Raw genomic sequence first — 22,222 nt, 5'->3', positions numbered from 1 at the left:
TTTTTTTTGACTTGTCACAAAAACTTTCTAAAAAAAAACTTCTAAGACTTTAATATGTTCATTTTGTTCATTTAAAAGCCTTCTCCACACTGTCAGGAAAATAACTCAGCCAGAGAAATTCTAAGTACTTTTTAATTAATTTTTTTATTCGTTGAAACATATTTAGAGTCTACAAAATATCAGAATCAGCTTTAAAAACTCACCACTTACTTTTTGTACACAGTCAGTTCACCCTCAGGTCGTTTAAATTGACAAATATCCAAAAATAATATGGAGATGACCTTGGTGTCTTCAGGTATACCTCCCTGGTTGTGATGTAAAGCATGTACACACTTTGTTGATGATCTTTGCTTTTTTTAAAAATTATTTTTGTGTTGAGCCTGCAACTACTGTTAGAACTGATGGGTGTAAAAATTGTACATCATCCATTAATGTTTACTTGACTGAATTACATCTGGTACCTCTATATCCTATTTTTTTGTGTATTGTACTTAAACAATCACGCTTAAGGACACATTAGGTCATAGTTCATTTATTCATTCCTTTGTGTCACAAACAGTCCCTGAATTCAAGACAAATGGCTTTTTATACACTTTCGTGAAGTTTTGTTTTGTGTACATTTTCTATAAAATACATGGTACTGTAATATACTTTCAATCTAAAAACCGTAGAAAACCCTGGTCGGTCTTGCGCTGATGGACAACTGTATCGAAGGAAGCAGCTCTCAATCAATCAGCACTCACTAACACACACACACACACACACACACACACACACACACACACTCACAAGCTCACCTGCAATCTGAATCCAGTACAAGAAAAAGAGCGACAACATTCACAGAATTTCAACGGTTTAGTTAATTCCTCTCTGTCTCTCTTTTACACACAGACACGCACTCACACAGCCAGTCATACAGACAGCAACAGACTCTAACAGGAAATTCATTCAGTAAGTAAACCCACAATCAGAAGAAATTTGGGGCCACGCTGTGTTTTTACAATTAGAGGTCAGCTACAGGTACTGGGGGGGGGGTGACCAGGCAGGATACTGGGCAGAGAAAGGGCTCGCTACAGGAGCAATAAGGATGGGACTTGTGTGGTAGCTCTAAATTCAATTTGAAATGATCAATATGTTTGCTGTTGTTCATGAGTCGAAATACCATACAAAACTGATATTCTGGACAAGAGAAAACCAACCTATGGAATAAGAGAATACACTCCAGTAACAATTAACTTACAAGATTAGAATCCGAACATTATAAACAGAGCAGCATATGTGTCTTTGTCTTAGTGTCCATCCAAAAAAAAAAAAAAAAACAAGCTACCATGTGTCAACCATGGTAATGTCACTGGAGGAGTTGATGTGGTACACACAGTACAACCTTCACTCCATGTCAGTGAAGAAAGAGTCTGTTGTGTGTTCTGATACTCAAACTGGGCCAGCGCCGTCTTTGTCTCGTCACCCGGTCACAGCCGGTGTACACAGTGCTCATGTTCTGGGGGCAGCAACCATAGGACCACTCTTTCTATATTGGGCATCAAGTGGTGCCAAAGGATGTGGTCAGTCTTAAATACAAACTAACCCCTACAGAGGCTCTATAAACACAATAAGAAGAGAGGTATAATTTTCATGGTCCGATAAAGGCAGTCACATTAGGCTGACTGAGAGAAAATGCCAGTAAAAATGCCCGTGTCTCTCGCCTCCTCTGTTCCTTCAGGGCCTGGTCCAGCCTCTGATACCTTTACAAATTAAGTTAAACTAAAGCGTAGGGACCCACTCCTCCAGATTGGTCAGAAGAGATGTGTGGTGGGAGTTGTCGAGGTTTTCTGGCAGGGCTGGTTTCGCTGTGAGCTGGGTGGTTGGTTGTTGTTTTGGATTACAGGTCTCTCAAGTGTCCACCCCGGGTGCCATTGAGTCCTGCTGAGGGCTCTCCAGAGGGGACGAGCTGTCGGGGGCCGGAGGGTGAGGGGAGTGGGCCACCCCTGCACTTGAGTTGCAGCTCACACAACCCTGAGAGACAAAAATATGTTACATGTTTGTTTCAGCTGAGCAGAAGAGGAATTTGTTTGTGTGTGTGTGTGTGTGTGGATCCCAACCTGTGTGTCAATCTCCTGTGGGATAGTGTGCTGTTGGATCCAGGGATGAACCTCAGCCAGCTCCTGTTTCTGCTCCTGGCTGAACCAGGGCTGGAGGGGCTGAAGCACCCGCAGCTTCTCCCGGTCCTCTGCCAGCACCTCATTCTGGTCCCTGGAGGAGAGGAAAGACCAGATACAAGAGGACGAGTTAAAAGATGTGGGAATGGTGTCGACAGAGAAAAAACACCATCTTACAAATATAAGACATTTTTCTTTAAACTACACTCAAAAAGGTGGGATGAAGACACAAAATGATAAAAAACAGTCTCAACAGTTGGCCATAAGGATTGAGAAGTAGGAATGATGCCGACTTTTTATGAAGATTATGGGGATCATTGAGGCAGAGTCATCAAACAACTGTCAAGCAGTCATACGATGTCACATGTAATGAAAATGATGGCAAGCCTAAAAAAACTAATGCAAATGTTTCTGTGATCCCACAACCAGCTGCTTCAAAGAGATTTGACTTCAAACGTTTAAAAAGTTTTGACCTTAAGACCTTCAAACAGTTTGACAAGAGACTGAAAAAGAGAAGGAGTACATTTTAGCAGAGCTGTTATTCAGCTGAAAGCTTTTGAAATCACACATGCTGATCCTTCTTGAGATCGTTAAATGGAATAAAATATTTTAATGTAATAATAGATTTCAAATGATACTATATACAATTTGGTTTGGTGATCATCCATGAACAGCTTTTGCAAAAGGTGAAAAGAGTGCTTTTAAAGTATGTTTTTCCCCAGAAAAACAAAACATTTCAATTAGGTGAGATATTTTCACTCCTTTCCAGCACAAATCACAATGTTCCAAGGATGAAGGAACAATTAATTTGACAGGAAAGAATGAAAGTAATTCTGCACTGCTCTGTGTGGGTTGAAATTTTGAAGCATGTTGCTTTTCTGGCCAGACTTCAATCAGTGAAGCCAAAGCAAATCACTGGCATTAGCCAACAAATGTTTTGACAGGACTGACCTTTTTTTGTTCATGACGAGTGGAATGAAAAGGGCAAAGCAGTGTTGTGTGTTTGTACCTGGTGTGGATCTGGTACGTCATCATGACGCGTTCAGGCGTGTGCTGGATCATGCTCCACAGCGAGTTCTCCACCCGAGTGTCAAAGCTGTGTTGGTGCTCTGCCGGTGCTTCCTGGCTCTTGCGGGCTTTGCGTGATGTGTCTGATGAATCATTGCTGGCAAAGTATTTGCTGCTGTTGCTGCTGCCTGTAACCCAGGAAGAGCTCTGCGTCAGTCACTTCACCCTCCTATTCAATGCAAAGTCGATTTGAGTCGGGTGAGTGTTTTCCTTCTTACCGGTGTGCGAGGTTGAGGTTCCATTGGAGCCAGATCCAGATCCCAGTGAGCCTCCAGACTCCCCTGACCCGGACCCTGAGGCATTTGAGCCGGTCCCAGACCTGGCATCCTCCTGCAGCAGCAGGTCAAGCAGCTCGCTGGTTGTCGACTGGGCATCATGGTTCCCAGAATCACTGGGGGCGTCACCCTGACCGAAGCGAAAGTTTAACAGTCAGGATTAAACCAAGTGCAATGTGAAAACAATAGGAGGGTTGGTAGGGGTTGTAAATGGCAGACTCACCTCGTTGGTGTGTTGTTCATGGAGGCTCTCAGCATGGTTGTGCCCGGTGCTGCTCTGCCCTTCACTCGGCTTGGGCAGCTCCTCCTGCAGCAAGTTGAGCTGAAGTGGAGAACTCGAGCGAGAGCTGGAGAATAAAGCCCGGGGCTCAGCCGCCTCCTCCTCTTCCCCAACAGAGGAGCTGGCTCTGGGTGAGCAAAGCAGAGGGCCTGGGGAGGTCTGAGCAAGGGGGCCAGGCTGGCATTGGAACTGGGGCTGAGCGAAGGGGACACTGCCTGGGGCAAATCCTGTCATGGTGATGGGTGCCTGGGGCAGAAAAGAAGGGGCGGACGGTGGGTAAATGGACGGATAACCTGGAGTGAAAGTTGGGTAGTTGGGCAGGATGACAGCCATGACTGGAGCCATGTAAGGGTTGACGCTCTGGGCTGAAGTCATGGCCTGCAGGTTGTGGAAGTTTTGGATATTCTGCAGATTCTGGATGGGCTCCATCTGGATTGGTTGCATGCCTGACAGGTTTTGAGTAGACTGCATGAGGTTGAAGTTGTAGCTGAGCTGGGTTTGGTCAGGAGGCTGCAGCACCACAGGAGTGGCTCCAGGCAGCTGCTGTGGTGTGGGTGGTTGCTGTGGGCCAGGTTGAGTCGCCATCATGGGGAAGAATGGCCCTTGGAGTGGGGATGCCTGGTTGTAGGGCGAACCCATCTGGGGCTGGGAGGACTCTGAGGAGGGCCAGGAGGAGTCAGGAACATGGCGAGGCGGGCCAGCCGGGGAGGCATAGCTGTCTGAGGAGCCCTGGGGTTTGGGCCGCTTGTGTCTGGGCTTTCCTCTCCGAGAGCGGTTCCACCCAGCAGCGCTCACTGGACGTAAGTGGTCACCTGTGGTGAAATGGACATAGGCTGCAGAATAACTTTGTTCGAACAAGTGAAGATATCCCTTAAAAATGATATTAGGCATTTGCTGAATCCACACATGCTGTTAGTCATTTAAATATATACCTCGGTGATGGGAGTGATGGGAGCTGTTGTCCAGCTGCAGATAGGAACTGTAGGGGCTCTGGAGGATGCGATGGCGGAATCGATCCACATACTCTTGCTCCTCCTTCTGGGTGTGAGCTGATAGTACCTCCTTGGTGAGACCTACAAACCTTCGCTCTTCTGTGGCAGGACTCAGGGCTGTACGAACAGGTGTCGGAGCAGCATCAGTGGGCTCACTGCCCATCGGGGCATCCTCCAGTGCCGTGGCCTCTGTGGGAGAGCATCGAGGAAGAAACACATTCAATAGACAGTTTAAATGCCTGTTTAAAGACTCCGTGCTTACAAATTCCTGAAAGCTTTTCTAAATGAAGCTTTAACTTCCATATGCAGTTAATTAAAATGTGAGATCTACAGTTGAGTTGCAAGAGAGCATCTGAGTGAATCTTGTGATCTGACACACAGATAAAAGGCTATGTTTATATACCTGATTCAGGCTGGGGGACATGGACGATGGTGCTGCTGTATGAACACTGGCTGGTGACAGATACCACACTCATGGCCTTGGTGGACATGGTGATGTCTGTCAGAGGCGCTCCAACTACTGCTGCTGCTGCTGCTGTAGGGCCCACTGACACCTCACTGTCCAACACCACCACTGCACACAAAGGAGAGACTACATAAAGAACAGTTGAAGTTGCTTTTGCAAAAAAATATAACAAAATTCAACCATTTCAACAAATGGTGACAGAAGAGTGTGTGTGTGTGTCTGTTTATACCATCTGAGCTGGCCTGAGCTGTGTCGGTGGCTCCGGCAGGCTTGTCATCTTCTGAGGTAGAGGATGAGGAAGAAGAGGTGGCCAAGGAATGAGAGTCACTCTTCCGTTTAAGGGCTGGACCTGTACAGCTCTCCAAATATCTGGAATAGACAAACGAACAAACACACACACCAGACATGCAATTAATAGTGTGACAGGTGCTTTAGCATGTAATACACTGAAATCATCTAGGAGCATCATGACGATACAACCATCACACACCTGATGATGTTGTCCACACAATTGATCTGCTGGTAGGAGGGAATGTGTGTTTGCTTCCTGCCCTCTTCATGATCTCGGATCTCAGGGTTTGAGGCTGTGGGGGGCTGACGTGCTGGGGGGATAAAGGATCATTTTAGCCACTATTAAAATATTTGCAAACTTAAAAGTATGTATTTTTCAAAACGTTTTGTGCTTACTATGCGTTGGGTTGCATTACCTGTGGCTGGTTTGCCAAGAAGAGCAATTTTGTGGCTGGGCTCCCGATATGCCCGCTGACCCCAACTCTTGAAACTGTTCACATCAGCACAGATTTGGTGCAGAGTCATCTGCAATCACACACACACACACACACACACACACACACACACACACACACACACACACACACACACACACACACACACACACACACACACACACACACACACACACACACACACACACACAATGTATCAACATGATTAACCTTGGCAGTAGTGTTAAGGAACATTGGCTTCCTGGCTAGTGATATCATTGATGTCTCACCGGTTCCCGGTGTGAGTCCTCCCACAGGTTACCATTACTGTCACTTGAGGAAGCTACACTGATATAATGCTCATGAGAGCCGTTGCTTCCCAAACTCCCGTAACCACTGGAACCATTGTTATGGACCGGCTGTGGATAAAAGACAAAAGAGTGAAGGTTACTAGAGAAACTCTGACACATACACAAACATAAAAAAAAGATAATTTCAGATATCCTTGTGTGTTTGTACAGTGTGTGTGTGTTTGTGTTACTAAGGGTGACACATCTAGTTATGTATGTGCTCTAGAGCTATAAAAAAAGATTCCTTTCATAATGATATTAAACAGACAAGCTAGTTACTGGTATTTATGAAGCTTTAACCTGCAAATATTTGATCTTTTCTCTTAATTAATGAAAAAAAAAAAAATAATAATAATGATCAACATTAATTTTTTCCAGCACTAAAATAGCCACCTGCAGGAAGAGCTTATAGATCTTGGCTTGCAGATCTTTTATTTCTTCATGGGTGACTGGGAAATACTCCTTAGTCCGAGCAGCAAACACATCCTCATTCAGTGGACTCCTAGAGACAAATAAGACAGTACAGTGATGTCATCTTTCTTATGATGTCATACACATATCCAACCCTCCACCTGAGCACACAGACAGCGCTGAGACTTTATTTGTGGATATAAATTGTTAGTTTTATCTTTGTATGGTCCTGAATTTGTGTGAGTTTGTCCTTACGTCCTGACTTTATGTCGTCCGATGATGAAGGCCACCTTGCGGCTCCAAGGGTTGATGAAGCTAGACCAGCTGGTGTCCAAGGTGATGTAGTCTCCATTTTGACAGCGCAGACGCACCGGCGAGTGCTCAAACGGAGGCTGGCCTGCATACTTCAACACTACACATGACATGAAGAAGAGTGAAAAACAACAAATAATTTTTGTTACTAGTTAATCTACTGATTATTTTTCCATAAATAAATTAATTGATTATTGGTGTACAGTGTCAAAATCAAAGACACATTCATATATCGATATCCTAATAGGATCTATACACATGGTTAGAAATTCACTAATCAAAAAAAAAAAAAACCCTTTTAACTGCAACCTCCTTTAACGCTCACCTTTCCGGTGCATAGACAGCATGAGGGGGCGGTCCTCTGGGTGAATACAAGTCAGCAACGACGTGCCAATCAGATCTTGAGGAAGGTATCCTAGCAATGGCACAGCCCTATGGGTAGTTACCATGAAATTAGCTTAATCAACACACTGCCATTTTATAGCTCAACATGAGCTCTGATTGTGCACATCTGAGAGTGTGTATTGACCTGTCATCCACTTCCAGGAACACACAGCCAGGGGAGTGTGTGGTGGTGAAGATGCGCTTGTCCATGGGAATCCGAGGTGCTGTACGAGTGAATAATTGTCACTGAGATCTTTGTTATATGCTAAGTAAGGAATATCTCTACATGCTGATAACTGCATGAAATTAGATCTATTAGAAATGGGCAAACAAATACAAATACGAAAGTCAATAAACAGTTTGTTGTTAACTATTCACTGGGCAAGACTGTGTACAGTTTGTGGTGCTTAAAACAATAATGATAATAATAACAATAATAATAATAATAATAATAGTACCCTCATATCCGGAGATGATGCGTTCAGCAAGCGCCAGGCAACACGGCTCCTCCTCCTCACCACTGCTTCCTGTTCCCTGCACCTTCAGCAGGTAGGGTGTGATCCGAAACGGGTTATAACGCATCTCACCCTCGCGGTCCTTCCCGCCCCTAAAACACATTCACTCAAATTTAAATTTCCACAGTGATGAAGTCGAAATAAGCCATATTACTCACTTAATATCAAACTCTGGTAAATGATATCAAACTGGAAACACATGCTGACGACAGCCATATGTACATGTTTAATCTACCAATGCATGCTAATTTGTTCTATCTTTAACTGTATGGCTCAATAAGTCCCATATGGTGGTCAGGATGCAACCTGGGATTTGAAAAGTGGCCTTCATGTGTTTAACTGAAACCTATTGGTAAAAACTGGTAATTGTGGGTAGTTTCTGATCATTTTCTGCAAGAATCTGTGGAATTCATATTTTCCGTGCAAACCTCATTTTCCCAGAAAGACTTTACTATTGAGAAACCACAGATTTATGGGAGGCCTTGTATAGGAATGTTCCCCAGTGGAATTAAGATACTGAACAAATACTGACCTGATTCTGCAGAAGAAAGACTTGACCTGGGCACAGTCAAACAAAACGCCAGCTGCAGAGACAAAGAACAGAAAAAATATTGAATTATTTATCTCCCCTTTATAACTCACAAAGACGTCCACTCTGGTACAAACCATCTCAAAGTTAAACAAAAAATATTTATTAAAAAACACTGTCGAAAGTCAAATAATCACTACCAGTAAAGTTTTAAAACACCCCCATTTTTCCAGTTTTTATTGAAATTTAAGCAGTTCAAGTCTAGTGAATGCCCTTTAATGGTATTTAATGGTACAAAAGTAAGCAGTAAATTGCCAGAGGTTAAAAAAAAAGTTTAGGTTGCCAAAAACTGAAAATAATGTACATTTCAGTTGTGCAAAAGGCCTTTTTTCAGGGATCAAGTAAGGGGTTAAAACTCTAAGCTTATCTGCAGCAATGGCCTTGAAAGTTGAGGCAAACAATTCCTACAGGTGCCCCAACTTTTGTTGATTACTTACACCCTGTTTGTACAAAAGCATGGATGAGGAAGCGCGATGGTGTGGGGCTTTTTTTCTGGATCCAGAGTTGGTGACTTGCACAGAGTGACTGGCACCCTGGACTGCAGAGCCATTCAATACCCTCTGGTCAACGCCTAGTTGGTCAGGGGTTCATCGTACATCAAGATAATGACCCAAAACATACCTCCAGGCTATGTCAGAACAGCCTTAGAAGAAAAGAACAAGACAGAAGGCTTCAAATCATGACCAGTACAGTCATTGAGCTGGTTTGGGAGGAACTGGACAAAAGGGTGACAGCAAATGCAACACATTTGCGGGAACTTCTGTAACAGCGTTGGGAAGAACTTTCCCAACAATATTTCATTTCCATTGTAGAGAGAATATATGTTTGGCTGTTCTATCTGCAAAAGGTGGCTTATTTGATGAGTTAAAATCTTGTTTAAATTTTGTTTAACAAAAGACGCATGATTTTTGTTTTATCTCCAATTGTTTATGTGTTCAGTGCTTTAATTTCACTGTATATTGAGACATTAACTATGTACATTTAAATAAAAACTGGAAAAAATTGTGTTCTAAATCTTTTGACCAACAGTGTATATTTAAATATAAAATGAAAAAAAATCTAAAACTGAACTTCATTTTTTTTTTGTCATTCATTTGTTTTTGTAGTAAAAGGTAAAAAAATGGTAAAATATTTTTAGAGTCAGTCTGTTAGTAGTTGCTTGTGTTTTGTTAGTATTTATGGTATTAAATAAAGAATGTGTTTTGAGTAGTGTCGCAGGGACCACTAATACAAACTTAAGATTGTAATTAAGAGGAAAACTAAAAGAAAATCTAAAATTATCCAACATGAAATGAATCTAATTGAAATAAAAACTACATAACAAACTGAGCTTGAAAGTTCATTCTTGACCTTAACCTACAAAAATAAAAACCTATCCAGAATGTAAGACATGTGGTACAAACACACCTGTGTGTGAGTTGCTCCAGGGTGGCAGATGCGGCTGCGCTGTGTGTGAGTAGAAGACATTAACATCTTGGTGGAAGAGCAGCTCCACAAACTTGGCCGACTCCAGGAACTTCCTCTTGCAGCACAGGATACTGGGAGCCTGCTCCGACGCATACAGCACACGGCCGCTCGACAGCGCGAAAACCACCACGAAGGAGTCCTACACACAGATACAGAGAGACGTACGCACGCACACGAAGAAAGACACACGCACACAAGCAAGCCAAGTCACAGACACACACAAAGGCAGTAAACACACATACACTCACACATCCGCCCAGGCGTGAGGTAAGTTAAGGTACTGTACATGTGCATGCATGTATGCAAGTGTTTGTTCTAAATGCTGCAAGGCTTTTTTGAGACTGTCTACAACTGTGAAAGGAGACTCAAATCAGCAGCAAAATATTATATAAGAGCAGCTCACAAATAATCCTCTATAATTATGCAAGTAATGTCTTGTCATAACTAGAGTATGTGGTAATTTTCGGACAATAAAGTCACAATAACATCAGTTCCTGTGTGTAGTGTTGTTTAAAGGTAGAGTCAGTCATTCTGGAGAAGGATTGTTGATATTTGAACTAAACACCCAAACTAATACACCCCTCCCTTCGTGCTCCTTCTGAACCTCTTATATTTATTGATTCATTGATACAGTTAATAAGTTGAAAACACATATACAGCACGATATTTGTGGGATTTAAAGAGCTGCATGCTCAGACTAAACATGACAGAAACAAGCTCAGAGCGTAAAAAAACGTGGGGGTTCTCCATGAGACTGTCTCATATTCAGTGTGGATTGATACAAAAACGAAAGCGTATCTGTTCCATGAGAAAACACTTTCTATGTGAATTGGCCACGGCCCCTCTCTCTCTCCAGTTCACCAGCCCTCCCCCACTATTCGACGGGGAGACTGTCATGTCCTCACACAGACAGCTACTCTGATGACTTCCCCCTGTCCTGTGCACGAGCGCCCCCTGCTGACTGGCTGAAATAGTGTTGTGTGGCTCGGTCTGAGCCATTGTTTTTGTTTCCCCATTTACAGAGCCAGGGCCGTTTTCAGCCTTTTTTCAGTGCATACACAGAACTGACGGACCTGGACCATGATGAGGTATTCGCTGAGTTTGACAAAAAGCGTATTGAACAATCTTTCTCCAGAAAAACTGACTCTACCTTTAAGTGTGTGTTTGTGTGTGTGTGTGTGTGTGTGTGTGTGTGTGTGTGTGTGTGTGTGTGTGTGTGTGTGTCTGTATACCGTGTTTTTAAGGGTGTGTTCAGAGATGACTCTCTCCAACTCTTCCAGGGTGCAAACAGTGGCGTCTCTCCTCTCATCCTGGTTTTTCATCAGCAGTTTGTAGTACTCACTATTGGCTACAGAGGACAACACAAACACACATGCTGCTTTGTAACGACACTGTATACAGTGCTACTTGAAAGTTTGTGAACCCTTTAGAATTTTCTGTATTTTTGCGTAAATATGACCTAAAATGTGATCAGATTTTTACACAAGCCGTAAAACTAGATAAAGGGAACCCAATTAAACAAATGTGACAGAAACATTAAACTTATTCATTTATTTATTGAGGAAAATTATCTTACATATTTGTGTGAGGCAACAGTATGCAAACCCTTGCTTTCAGTAACTGGTGTGACCCCCTTTTGCAGCAATAACTTCATAACCAAACGTTTCCAGTAAATTTTTATCAGCCCTGCACATCGGCTTGGAGGAATTTCAGCCCATTCCTCCTTACAGAACAGTCTCAACTCAGGGATGTTGGCGGGCTTCTCAACATGAACTACATGCTTCAGGTCCTTCCACAGCATCTCTATAGGATTAAGGTCCGGACTTTGACTGAGCCTTTCCAAAACATTAACTTCCTTCTGCTCTAACCATTTTTTGGCAGAGTGACTTGTGTGTTTAAGGTGGTTGTCTTACTGCATGACCCACTTTCTGATGACCTTCAGTTCACTGACGGATACTTTGCATTTTCCTATAGAATTTACTGGTACAACTCAGAACTCATAACTCCATCAATGATTGCAAGCCGCCCTGGTCCAGAGGCAGCGAAGCAGCCCAAACCATGATACTACCACCACTATGTTTCACAGATGGGAAAAAGGTTCTTATGCTGAAATGCAGTTTTGCTCATCGCCAAACATAACGCTTCTCATTCGATTTTAGTCTCATCCATCCGCCTTCTGGCTTATCCATGTGGTCTTGAGTGAACCTTAGATGGCAGCAATGTTCTTTTTAGAGAGAAGTGGCTTTCTCCTTGCAACTCTGCCATGTACACCATTGATGTTTACTGATCTCCTGATGGTAGACTCATGAACATCGACTGTAGCCACTGAAAGAGAGGCCTTTAGTTTCCCGTTACCCTGGGGTCCCTTGTGGCCTCCCAGAGTATTACATGCCTGCTCTTGGTGTGATCTTTGTTATTCGACCCCTCCTGGGGAGAGTAACAACAGTGTTGGATGTCTTCCATTTGTATATGATCTGCCTAACAGTTGACTGGTGGAGTCCAAACTCTAAAAATGGTTTTGAAACCCTTTCCAGCCTGGTGAGTATTGGCAACTCTCCTTTGTTTGAGTCATGACACACTTTCACAAACCTGTGCTGTGAGGCTCAGACTTTGATAGTGAAGACCCAGATTTCTCTTCTTTAAATAAGGCAGGGCCTCCCAGACTCACACTTGATTGTCATCCCAATGATTAAAACACCTGCCTCTAATTTCCCCTTCAAATAAATTAATAATACTAGAGGTTCACAAACATTTGCCATTACAAATATGTAACATTGGATCATTTTCTTCAATAAATAAACAAACAATTGTAAGGTTTTTGTCTCATTTGTTTAATTGATGTCTCTTTATCTAATTTTAGGACTTGTATGGAAATCTGATCACATTTTAGGTCATATTTATGCAAAATAGAGCAAATTCTAAAGGGTTCACAAACTTTCGAGCAGTACCATGTATCAGGATAGTTTAGAGAAAAATGCTGCTGTCACTGACACTATTCTTCATGTGAAAGAAAAAAACTGTTTCAATTAGAAAAACATGGGTTCATCAGTCTGTGCATTTTGCCACATTACCTTGCACTTGCTTGACGCAGTTGAGTGCATAATGTAAGGCCTCCACAGTGCTCGCTTTGCTGCGGCTGCGTTTGTCTGATGGAAGCCTCTTCTTCATCTCAGCCACTGTGGTCATCACCTCTCTGTGGGCCTGCTCTTTTCCACCATCTGCATGCTCACTGTTACACACACAGTCACAGAAGCCATAAAAGTTAAGATATTCAGGTCAGAATGATGCAGTAGATTTGGTGCCTGTTAAAACCTGAGAGCATACCAGTAGTTTTCATTGTTTTTTTGTATATCATATATAACACACATGGTGTATACTTTATATTTCTACAGATAATTTTCAAAGCAAACCATACAATTGTTTCAGTGCATGCCTTACCTACTTGATCCGGATCTCACAGTAAACTTTTAGTCTGCTTTATTTTATTGTTACTAGTTTTGTCATTGTTGGAGTCATTATATGGTACAGCGGTTGGCAAGACTGTTTTTGAAAACTCTTCCTTGCCATGTTCGAGGATACTTTTATGGCTGCTGAAAAGAATCACAATTATGGGCAATGATGTCAAAAAAAAAAAAAATCAAGCCCCAAGCAAACATGGATTGTAAATTTGCATTAAAAAAGGTTGCAGTTAAGGCAGACAGATTTTGAGTCTTGGATTTTGGAGTTTCCCACAATAACCTCAACAGTCTGAACTTAAACATCAGACAATGTTAATGGAAACTTGCAGTTTAATACAACATTTTTCATACCTCTGGTCATTGGTTCTAGTGGTTATGATTAAATTGTACTCAACAATATAAATGCTGAGATCATTCTATTGTAAATATATATTACAGTTTACAGCCTGACTTTCCTGGTTCACCTTTGACCTACCATACGTGCAGTTGCTATGTGGAATTTCTTGCGCAATGAGCAACATTACAGGTTCACTCACTTTCAGTTTTACCTCCAAAGTGGTAGCCAATCTGATTAAACTTGAGTGCTCATATGTCTTGTTCTACTGGACCTATTTTTTCCCCAATCGCTTTCACTTTCCCGAGACCTCAGCAATTACAAGTACAATTAAAGTACAATTATAGTATAATATTATAACCCTGTACACATGCAAAGTAAGTGCCATGGTATGCTGTGATAGGACATGACAACAACGTAGGTCAAGAAGTCAGTGCATGTGGAATCAAGAGAATAGAAGGGCAAATACCTCTTGGTGGAGACTGAGGTGGATCCTATGGCGCTGCCAGGGCTATGATTGGCTGAGGAGGAGAGGTCATGTGATCCGCTCGTCATCTCCTCATCTTCCTGCCCCACCTCTCCACCTGAACCTCCACTCTCCTCTCCCCCAAGGCGCTCAGACTGCGCCCCTCTGTCCTGCTGCCCTGATGACGTCCTCTCCTCCCCTCCACCTTCTGTGGCTGACGGTAACGCAGGCTCCTCCCCATCTGGACTGCTGTCCCCTCCTGGCATCTCTGCACTTTGGTCACACATCAATAGCAATTTGTCCAATTACAGTAGTCGGTAAGGGTCTTCATATGATCAACAAGGGGAATGGGTTCCATGTGGCGATGGTAAATTAGTTTTCATTCAATCAGTGTTGAATGTTGGATGTAAGGGTCTGCCTTAAGCACTGTAAAATACAAGAAAACAAGAAGACATCATAAGAAACAGTATCAGAATTAAATTTGTACAGCTGGATTAAGAGCAGAGAAGAACTAGTAGTTGCTGGTGACCAGCCAGATAATTTCTTAGATACTTTCTTGGCTGTGGGAGCCCTATGCCTGTGAAAATGTGATCCACAGATCATGTAGTTATAGCACTGTCCAGTTTAAAATGTGAGGGTGGTGGTTCGCACCTAAAGAGGTACTCATCAAGTCACCATACCTCCTGAACAACCTGCTCAAACCCCTACAGACACATTAGGGGTGAGGGGAAAAAATTGATTCATAGATGCGGACGAATTTGCATCAATTCACAAATGTCAAAAATTGATTTTCTAAATTTTAGTTAACTAGTGCTGTGAACGTTCAAAACATACCTGTTTGGAATAGGTTGATTGCTTGGTCTCCAGCCAGTACTTCAACGCATAGTAAAATTAATACAGTTACTAGCTGCATTTAACAATAAAATAATGTGCATCCTAAAATAAAGTGGATCAATCATATTGGGTTCTTAGATCGTTCCTATTTTCTGTGCCATCAGTTCAGATTTGAATAGATATGTTTGCTCCAAAGATTTGTGCTTTATCTGTAATGAGGCTTCACAACCACCACGGTCTCAGAACATATGAGACAAAATGGTTTTGAACTGGCTGTGGAAATTACGTCCTTCGTTTTTTGCACGTAACTACAGTCATTGTGTATTGGGCTCTGAGCGCTTCCAAAACACGGGTGACCTACGCTCAACCTAAACGCCTCCTATGTAGACACAATGGTTCGCGTGCTGCTGCTGCTGCTGATCAGCTAAATGTGCTACTCACACTATGTTTGCCCTAAAAGATTTCTGCTTTGTCTAGAGTGGTGCTTCGCCATGGTCTCAGAACATATGAGACAAACTGGTACTGCCCATGGAAGTATTTGCTCCATTTTACGCATATAACTAGTCAATGTGTATTGGGCTCTGAGCGCTACCAAAAGGCGGGTGACCTACCCTCAACAATGTACCTGAACGCCTCCTATGTAGACACTTGTGGCTGATCTGCTAACCCTACGCTTTCTCTCTGTCTTTGTGTCACGTCTCATCTCTGGTCTCTCCCTGACATGCAGGAGTCAGAAGCTCCACCCTGCCCCTGTACAGAGCGGAGCGGCTCATTGAGCACTGGTTTATTCAAAATGTATTAATATTAAACGTATCATGTGTCCAAATTGCACCAAATTCAACACAGCACTCCCTTTGTTCCCTGGCCATACACCTGCCAAGTGTGGAGTCGATCTGATGAACGGTTAAAAAAATATGTGAAGGACATAGACACAGACATATAAACAGAGATTCCTTCCTTTAGTAGATAGATAGTGTGATGTTGATGGAACAAAAAAAGGCAGTGGCAAGCATTTTTTAATTTAATGACAAATAATTACCTTTGCAAGTCGAACATGAAGTATATTGTGAACTTTCTATGCCGTCATCAGAGACTAATGTTAGTGAAGCAGAGCAGCGATCAGCAGTAATAAACAAGGCTGTCTGGCCAACACAAAGTGCAGCACTTAAATAACTTAAACCAACTCTGAGGTGAAGACAATCACTCAGTGCTCAGTCTGTTTCACCTCAAAAACCCTGCAGCTGTTCAGTGTGTTGGACAGAAATGTCTTTCCCCGAAGCTAACAGTGCAGCAGAGAGGCTGCTCTCCACTGCTGGAGACATGATGTTAATAACAACACAGCAGAGCACTCCACCTCCCCCTCATTTTATTATTCTCATACAGTAAGGAGACTGTAAGATGTTTTCAAATTAATAATTAATTAATTCATTAACTTTTTAAAATAAAAAGGCTGTGGACAATTTATCTTAATTGCCAGTTATGTTTCATTTTGTATTTAAGTGGACTAAGGACCAGTGAATGGTTTAGCACACAGTATAACGGAGCAAGAGACTGAAAATAGAGCCCCCTTTTCTATTCATTCCATTTGAGAATCGGTTTTGAATTGATTATTGATTCTGAATTGGACATCCAAGAATTGAAATAGAATTGAATGGTGAGATTCCCAAAGATTCCCACCCCTAAGACATATCATGCTTGTTTTGTGCTGAGACTGTAAAATATGATGATATATATCTCATTGATCATCATGTTAAGATTTAGTGTTGTACATGGGCTTAAAAGCGGTTTAAAATAAAGACCCTAAATTGTTGAGATAAAGCAGCAGCTTGCTTAACTCAAACACCAATGAATGTATACTTCTAAATTTGTTCTGCTAATAGTGTTTCCTGTGTTTTATGATGTGACAGACACGTGCTGTTTCACAATTCCACACTACACACTCACTGTGTATATTATGTAATAAGTTTATGGTACAAAGTTTTTGCAGACATCAAACAAACTGTGATTTACAATTGTTACTGCCACTTTATCTTTACAAAGAGCCAAAAAATCGTCTTCCTAAAGATGTTCTACTTATTTTTTTTCTCTTTTATAAGGTCTTTTGGAGGTTGTCTTAACACAATTCACAAGTATAGAATAAAGTTTGACAGATTGTAAGGAAATTCTTTTAATAGTAAACATTTTGATACAGGTATAATTAATAACTTAAATTACTTTAATGTTTAATGTATTTAATTTGGGTGAACCGATTTCAATGTCCTGGTATTGTGTTTGCTGACTTATTGACATGACTTACTGGGACACTTAATGTTAGTAATGCTGTGAAAAAATCTATTAAGACAGGAGAAAAGGCCAAATTCAAATACCTATAACATGTGCCAAACGTGCAAAAGTTGCACAGACATAAAAAAAGGATTTCTTGTTGTCTTCTTGTGACACTATAGTAAGTACATTATTGCCAAATATAAACAAATAGAATGTTTTGCACGGTGCATGTGAACAAACACAGTCTGGCTTGTTACATAATTTATTGGACTATCTGACCATCACACTGACTCACTGCTTTCTGACTCACTCCCATCATCTACAATTTACATGTATGGGTACATTTCATCCATCAATACTGCCAAGACCAAGCACAAGTCTGCCAAACTCCAGTCATAATAGACCTCCAATCACATAATAATAATTATCGTAAGAAACTGTTCTCCAAGTTAGCTGCCGCTCAGTCATCTTAATATCAGTTATTAAAAAAACAAACTGCGGCTACACACAGCTACTTAACACACAGCAGTGAGACAAGATGAGTGAGACACAGAGAAAGAGGGAAAGATAGAGGGAGACATACTGAGAGGCACAAACAGAAGCCAGTGAAAATATCCTGCACCGTTTATCAGGTCGACACTGCAGGATTACATAACCAGCTTGCTCAATTATACCTGTATCGTGTGAGCAAAATGCACAGACACAAACTCATGATCACTGTGGTGTAGATGTGATGTCCTGTCCTTTCCTTAATGACACACACAAACAGACCTGGTAAGGCCACACAAAGGTGAGGGTGCTGAGCCTGGTTAGTACTTTGCACTCCCCCTTCACCCCCTTCCCCACCTTCTCAGAGGAGAAAGGAGCCAGTTTGAATTCTTGTTCAAAGCACATTGTGATCCAAATGTAAACAAAAGGTTACGTGCAGCACTACAAATGGTGATTGGCCCATGCTATCACTCCCAAACTGATTGACAGGTCATTTAATACAAGGACTATCACATGCAAATAAGAACATCTTACTATTATTAATGTTTTCTGACACTAAATTTGCTTATTTTTAAGTTAAATAGTTAAACTGTTGAATTTCATGTGAATGCAATTTATATAACCAAAATAAAAATTACATAACTGAATGGAACTTTTAACAAGAATAAGAAGGAAAAGTTTGACAGAGCAGGACTGCACTTTATCCTGCCTGTAAGTGAACATAGATGGACTTTCTGAGGTTACAGATGTGACGGAGTTGGCTTTACTTGGCTTTAGGGATGGGCAATGCGGCCAAAAATGATATAAATAAGAATATTTTCCAGTATTGATCCACATCACAGTATGGCAATTGTATACAACATCAACTACCTTAACTAAGCAAACTTGGTTTCAAAGTCATAAATGGTGTTCCACTGTTATGTATAATATTACCAGAGACCAAACCACGACTTCCATAAATCATTTTGTTTTTCATTACAGCTTCCTCATTCATTTGGACGGCATAAATGTATCTAATAATGATGTGATAATTTGACAAATCAATATACAATACCTCTGAAAGCTGCATTATAACAAATACTGCATTATCACCATACTCTACTTGGCTTGTGGTAAACTATAACACTGCAGGCCAAACAGGAATACACAACACCCTCTGCTGCATTTAAGGCCAGTTTGTCTTATCAAATGTGGGGCCGACACAAAATATGTCGTCGATACCAAAATCTAATGACAACATTTCTTTATTGGATCAGAAATGTCCTATTTTGGCAACTAGCCTTCTGGCAAATAGAAGCCCTAAGTGTGTGTGGGGTCAAACAACAACCATGTAGTGTTTGTGCTCAAGTCAAATGAATGAATCTGCTGAATGTCCTCAGTTTTTTCACTTAATGTTTTCTCTTTGATCCTGTCAGCTTTAAATTGTACATGTATGCAACAACCGAAAGAGTGAGTCATTAGAGGACTTATCCTGTTATCTCAAAGAGCTTCTCAGAAACTGTCAAGTCTCATGATTTGAACAGTCTGCAGTGGAATGAAAGCCTGTTGAGCGATACTTGCATATATACACAACACTAATACAATATACACAAAATTCCTGCAGTTAAGGAAGTAAAAGTCTGACAGGATAAACATCCCAAAGCCCACAACATTTGGTTATGAAATCACCAATATTATAAAATGACACTCACAGATTGGCAATATGTAATGTGGTCTATCTACACCTTAAGGTTATGGTTTTTTCCTTCTGTTGTATGTGCTGGCATGTGGTGACTACTGTAGTTTCCCCTTTGGGGATCAATAAAGTATATCTATCTATCTATCTATCTATCTATCTATCTAAGGTCAACTAATATGAGAGGTTTTAGGTGCCACTGTACTGAGTGACCTCTGACGACAAGTTAAATATTTATGGTGTTGAGGTCAATACAGCCAGTTGTAGTGTGAGTAGCTTCTAAGTTCACCTTTAAATAGGTCACCTAAAAAAACTGACTTCATAACTACAATTAATACAATTAAACATACACAGATAAACTAACTAATACATTTAAAGTAAACACTAACACCTGTTTTATGTGCTTTCATCCACTGGAAACAGAAAACCTTTTCAGATTTCAAAAACAACAACACACAACCCGTTCCTACTCATAACAAACGTGACACTAATTTGACAGTTGACTGCCCCCTCCCCACATGAACCCACTCACCTCAACAACCTCAGTAACCATAGTCCACCTTGCACTTGAAGAGGAGCGACTACTACTACTGCAACGCAAACTAAACCACAACCTCCATTCATTATTCAGTAATGAGATTATTGTGTATATTACCACAACTGGCAAGCAGCAAATTAAATTTTGTGACACATTACAATGTAAATACTAAATGTAGCCATTTGCATTTATTGTCAATTATGACACGCCTGCAAGTCCACAAGTGGATTTATAAGCTTTCTCTTCTAATATTACTGGATAACGTTAACTGATAGCTTGTTAGATAGCGTAACGTTACTAGTTAACATCAAAATGTACTTGTTATTCAGGCACCGTAAGCGTGTCGGATCAACAACAGCTAACTTACAAGTGTTTAATAAGTCGCACAGCCCAGCGTCACTCGCTGGCTAACGCTACAGCTCCTTGACTTATGGCAGACATGTTATTCAGCTTACATGTCAGCAATACACACGACTGTCAACTGCATACAGCCACAACACAGTTCACTGTTTGGAAATATAACGTTAGCTAAAACGACACAATAATCACTCACAACGGAATATCGCGATTAAATTTCATTTGTTTACAAGCGCTGTTCTATGTGGTTGCTACTGAGGGCGAGGTTGTTAGCTAGCTTAGCTAGTTAGCCAAATCGCTAACGACACATCAAATCTTTGGTCTGCGGATGAAATATTTACCTTTTCGATTCCACGTGTGTCTCAGCTTCAATGCCCCGAATTAAATTACATTAAGTTGCTCGCCAGGCCGCACTAAAGGTATATATTTTTTAATGATGTCCCAGTCACGTAGCTGAATCGTCATCTACTCCTGAGCGCTTGACACATTTGTGCAACGTGAGGCCGGTGCAGCAGAGCTCCGCCCGCTACGCGGTGATTGGACAGGCGAATTTTGCATCTGTCGTGTGATTGGTCAGCAGTCTGCAGTGGGCGTGACTGTGGCAGCAATCTGTCAATGGCGCACAGGCGATTCACGTGGATGTACATGTTACACAACAGAAAGACAACAAGCCCGATGAAGCCTGCACAAGCACCTACTCAATAACCGCTGCATCCTCCTTTCTACAACTGAATGAATGAACAGAGTCGCTGTACGACCCAGCCGATGCAGTTCACAAGTTATTTTGTGATTTTTTTTTCTTAATTTTTGTAATTGTTCTGACATTAAATAAATAGTATTGTTGAATTAGGTCCAAGATCACCAGTATGAACAACACACAGGTCTTCATGCACCTATATCTTTTTATATTTTGTCTTGATGATTTTTTACAGTATGTATGTCAAACAACCTTGAATTTGAACTCAAATAATGTTTTTTTTTATACAAGATGTCTTGTCCTTTGAATCTTCACACTCCTCCAAGACCAATTCTATCTTATAACACGTAACAAGATGTCTATCATGTATTTGAAATGTAGTAAAGTGTAAGAAAGGCTGGGTTACTAATTGGGCAAAGAAGTGAACTACCCTAGGGCTCCAGGTTCTCTGTGGTAATGTCCACTGTTTGTTTTAAGTGGTTATTACATAATCTTGAAGCCCCATCTTGTGGAGGGGCCATACATTAAAAGTCTAGTTTTAATCTTTATTATTTCAGTTTATCTTGTGCTTATACTGTAAACATTCCTACATTAATACCTGCTCAACCAAGTAACCGCAAACTAATTACTAACACATTCATAATAGAGTGTGGGAAATAGAAGGAGTGGTCAACACGGGCCGGAGCTCATTTTTACACCAGGTCCCCCTAGAGGGTCAATCTAGCCCTGAGTTCAAGAATTTTACAAATGCCTTCTGCCTAATCGTAATCATAGCTAAGAATCCGTGCTGGATTACAGGACAGTAGTACTCCTGTTATGTGTGTGTGTTTTTTTTTGTTCAGTAGTCTATAGGAGTTTATAAGGATTGGGACTCGTGGGGGTTGGTTAATAACTAGGTCTCAGGCTCACAGGAGAAAACCACTGGGGAAGTAAACCACAACCCTTTTATCCAAGCAATGAAATGCAGTGACAATAGCTGACAGTTACTTTTATTACCATTTTAACGGTGTCAGTGAATCAGCTGACAGCCAGAGACCTGCTCTGCAGTGTGGATGACAAACTGGATCATGTCCTTGAATTGGTTTGGAGTTATGGCTATATCAGACCTAAGAAATCAGA

General features: G+C 41.4%; 1 protein-coding gene across 2 annotated transcripts; it reads right to left on the bottom strand.

Moving 5' to 3' along the window:
- Positions 1 to 1,289: 1,289 nt before the first annotated feature.
- Positions 1,290 to 20,907, bottom strand: per3 (period circadian clock 3). 2 transcript variants are annotated; one of them, XM_042405564.1, is made up of 22 exons: positions 20,748 to 20,907; positions 14,252 to 14,674; positions 13,062 to 13,219; positions 11,223 to 11,338; positions 9,931 to 10,129; positions 8,467 to 8,518; positions 7,878 to 8,026; positions 7,565 to 7,643; positions 7,361 to 7,467; positions 6,979 to 7,135; positions 6,706 to 6,814; positions 6,253 to 6,381; positions 5,945 to 6,053; positions 5,728 to 5,839; positions 5,467 to 5,606; positions 5,175 to 5,363; positions 4,712 to 4,960; positions 3,723 to 4,591; positions 3,443 to 3,629; positions 3,166 to 3,352; positions 2,100 to 2,250; positions 1,290 to 2,013 (listed from the first exon to the last, which is right to left on the bottom strand). In XM_042405564.1, exons 2-22 carry the CDS (start codon positions 14,533 to 14,535, stop codon positions 1,891 to 1,893), a joined length of 3,855 nt encoding a protein of 1,284 aa, XP_042261498.1. In that variant the 5' UTR covers positions 14,536 to 14,674; positions 20,748 to 20,907; the 3' UTR covers positions 1,290 to 1,890. The 2 variants fall into 2 exon arrangements, with proteins under 2 accessions (XP_042261498.1, XP_042261504.1); XM_042405570.1 differs by having other exon boundaries at positions 5,175 to 5,345.
- Positions 20,908 to 22,222: the final 1,315 nt, after the last annotated feature.

This window comes from Thunnus maccoyii, chromosome 3, assembly GCF_910596095.1.
Source record: "Thunnus maccoyii chromosome 3, fThuMac1.1, whole genome shotgun sequence".
In the NCBI taxonomy this organism is placed as follows: Eukaryota; Metazoa; Chordata; class Actinopteri; order Scombriformes; family Scombridae; genus Thunnus; species Thunnus maccoyii.
Note: the sequence above shows the minus strand (reverse complement) of the source record. Positions and strands in the feature narration are given on the sequence as shown.

What these genes read in the sequence shown, in the direction of transcription:
- per3 (XM_042405564.1), bottom strand. Translation starts at nt 14,535, where the DNA reads ATGTGTGACCAAAGTGCAGAGATGCCAGGAGGGGACAGCAGTCCAGAT. An exon ending in GCTGTCTATGCACCGGAAAG is followed by an intron (nt 7,136 to 7,360) that starts GTGAGCGTTAAA and finishes TGTCATGTGTAG; the next exon opens with TGTTGAAGTATGCAGGCCAG. An exon ending in GGACGACATAAAGTCAGGAC is followed by an intron (nt 6,815 to 6,978) that starts GTAAGGACAAAC and finishes ATTTGTCTCTAG; the next exon opens with GAGTCCACTGAATGAGGATG.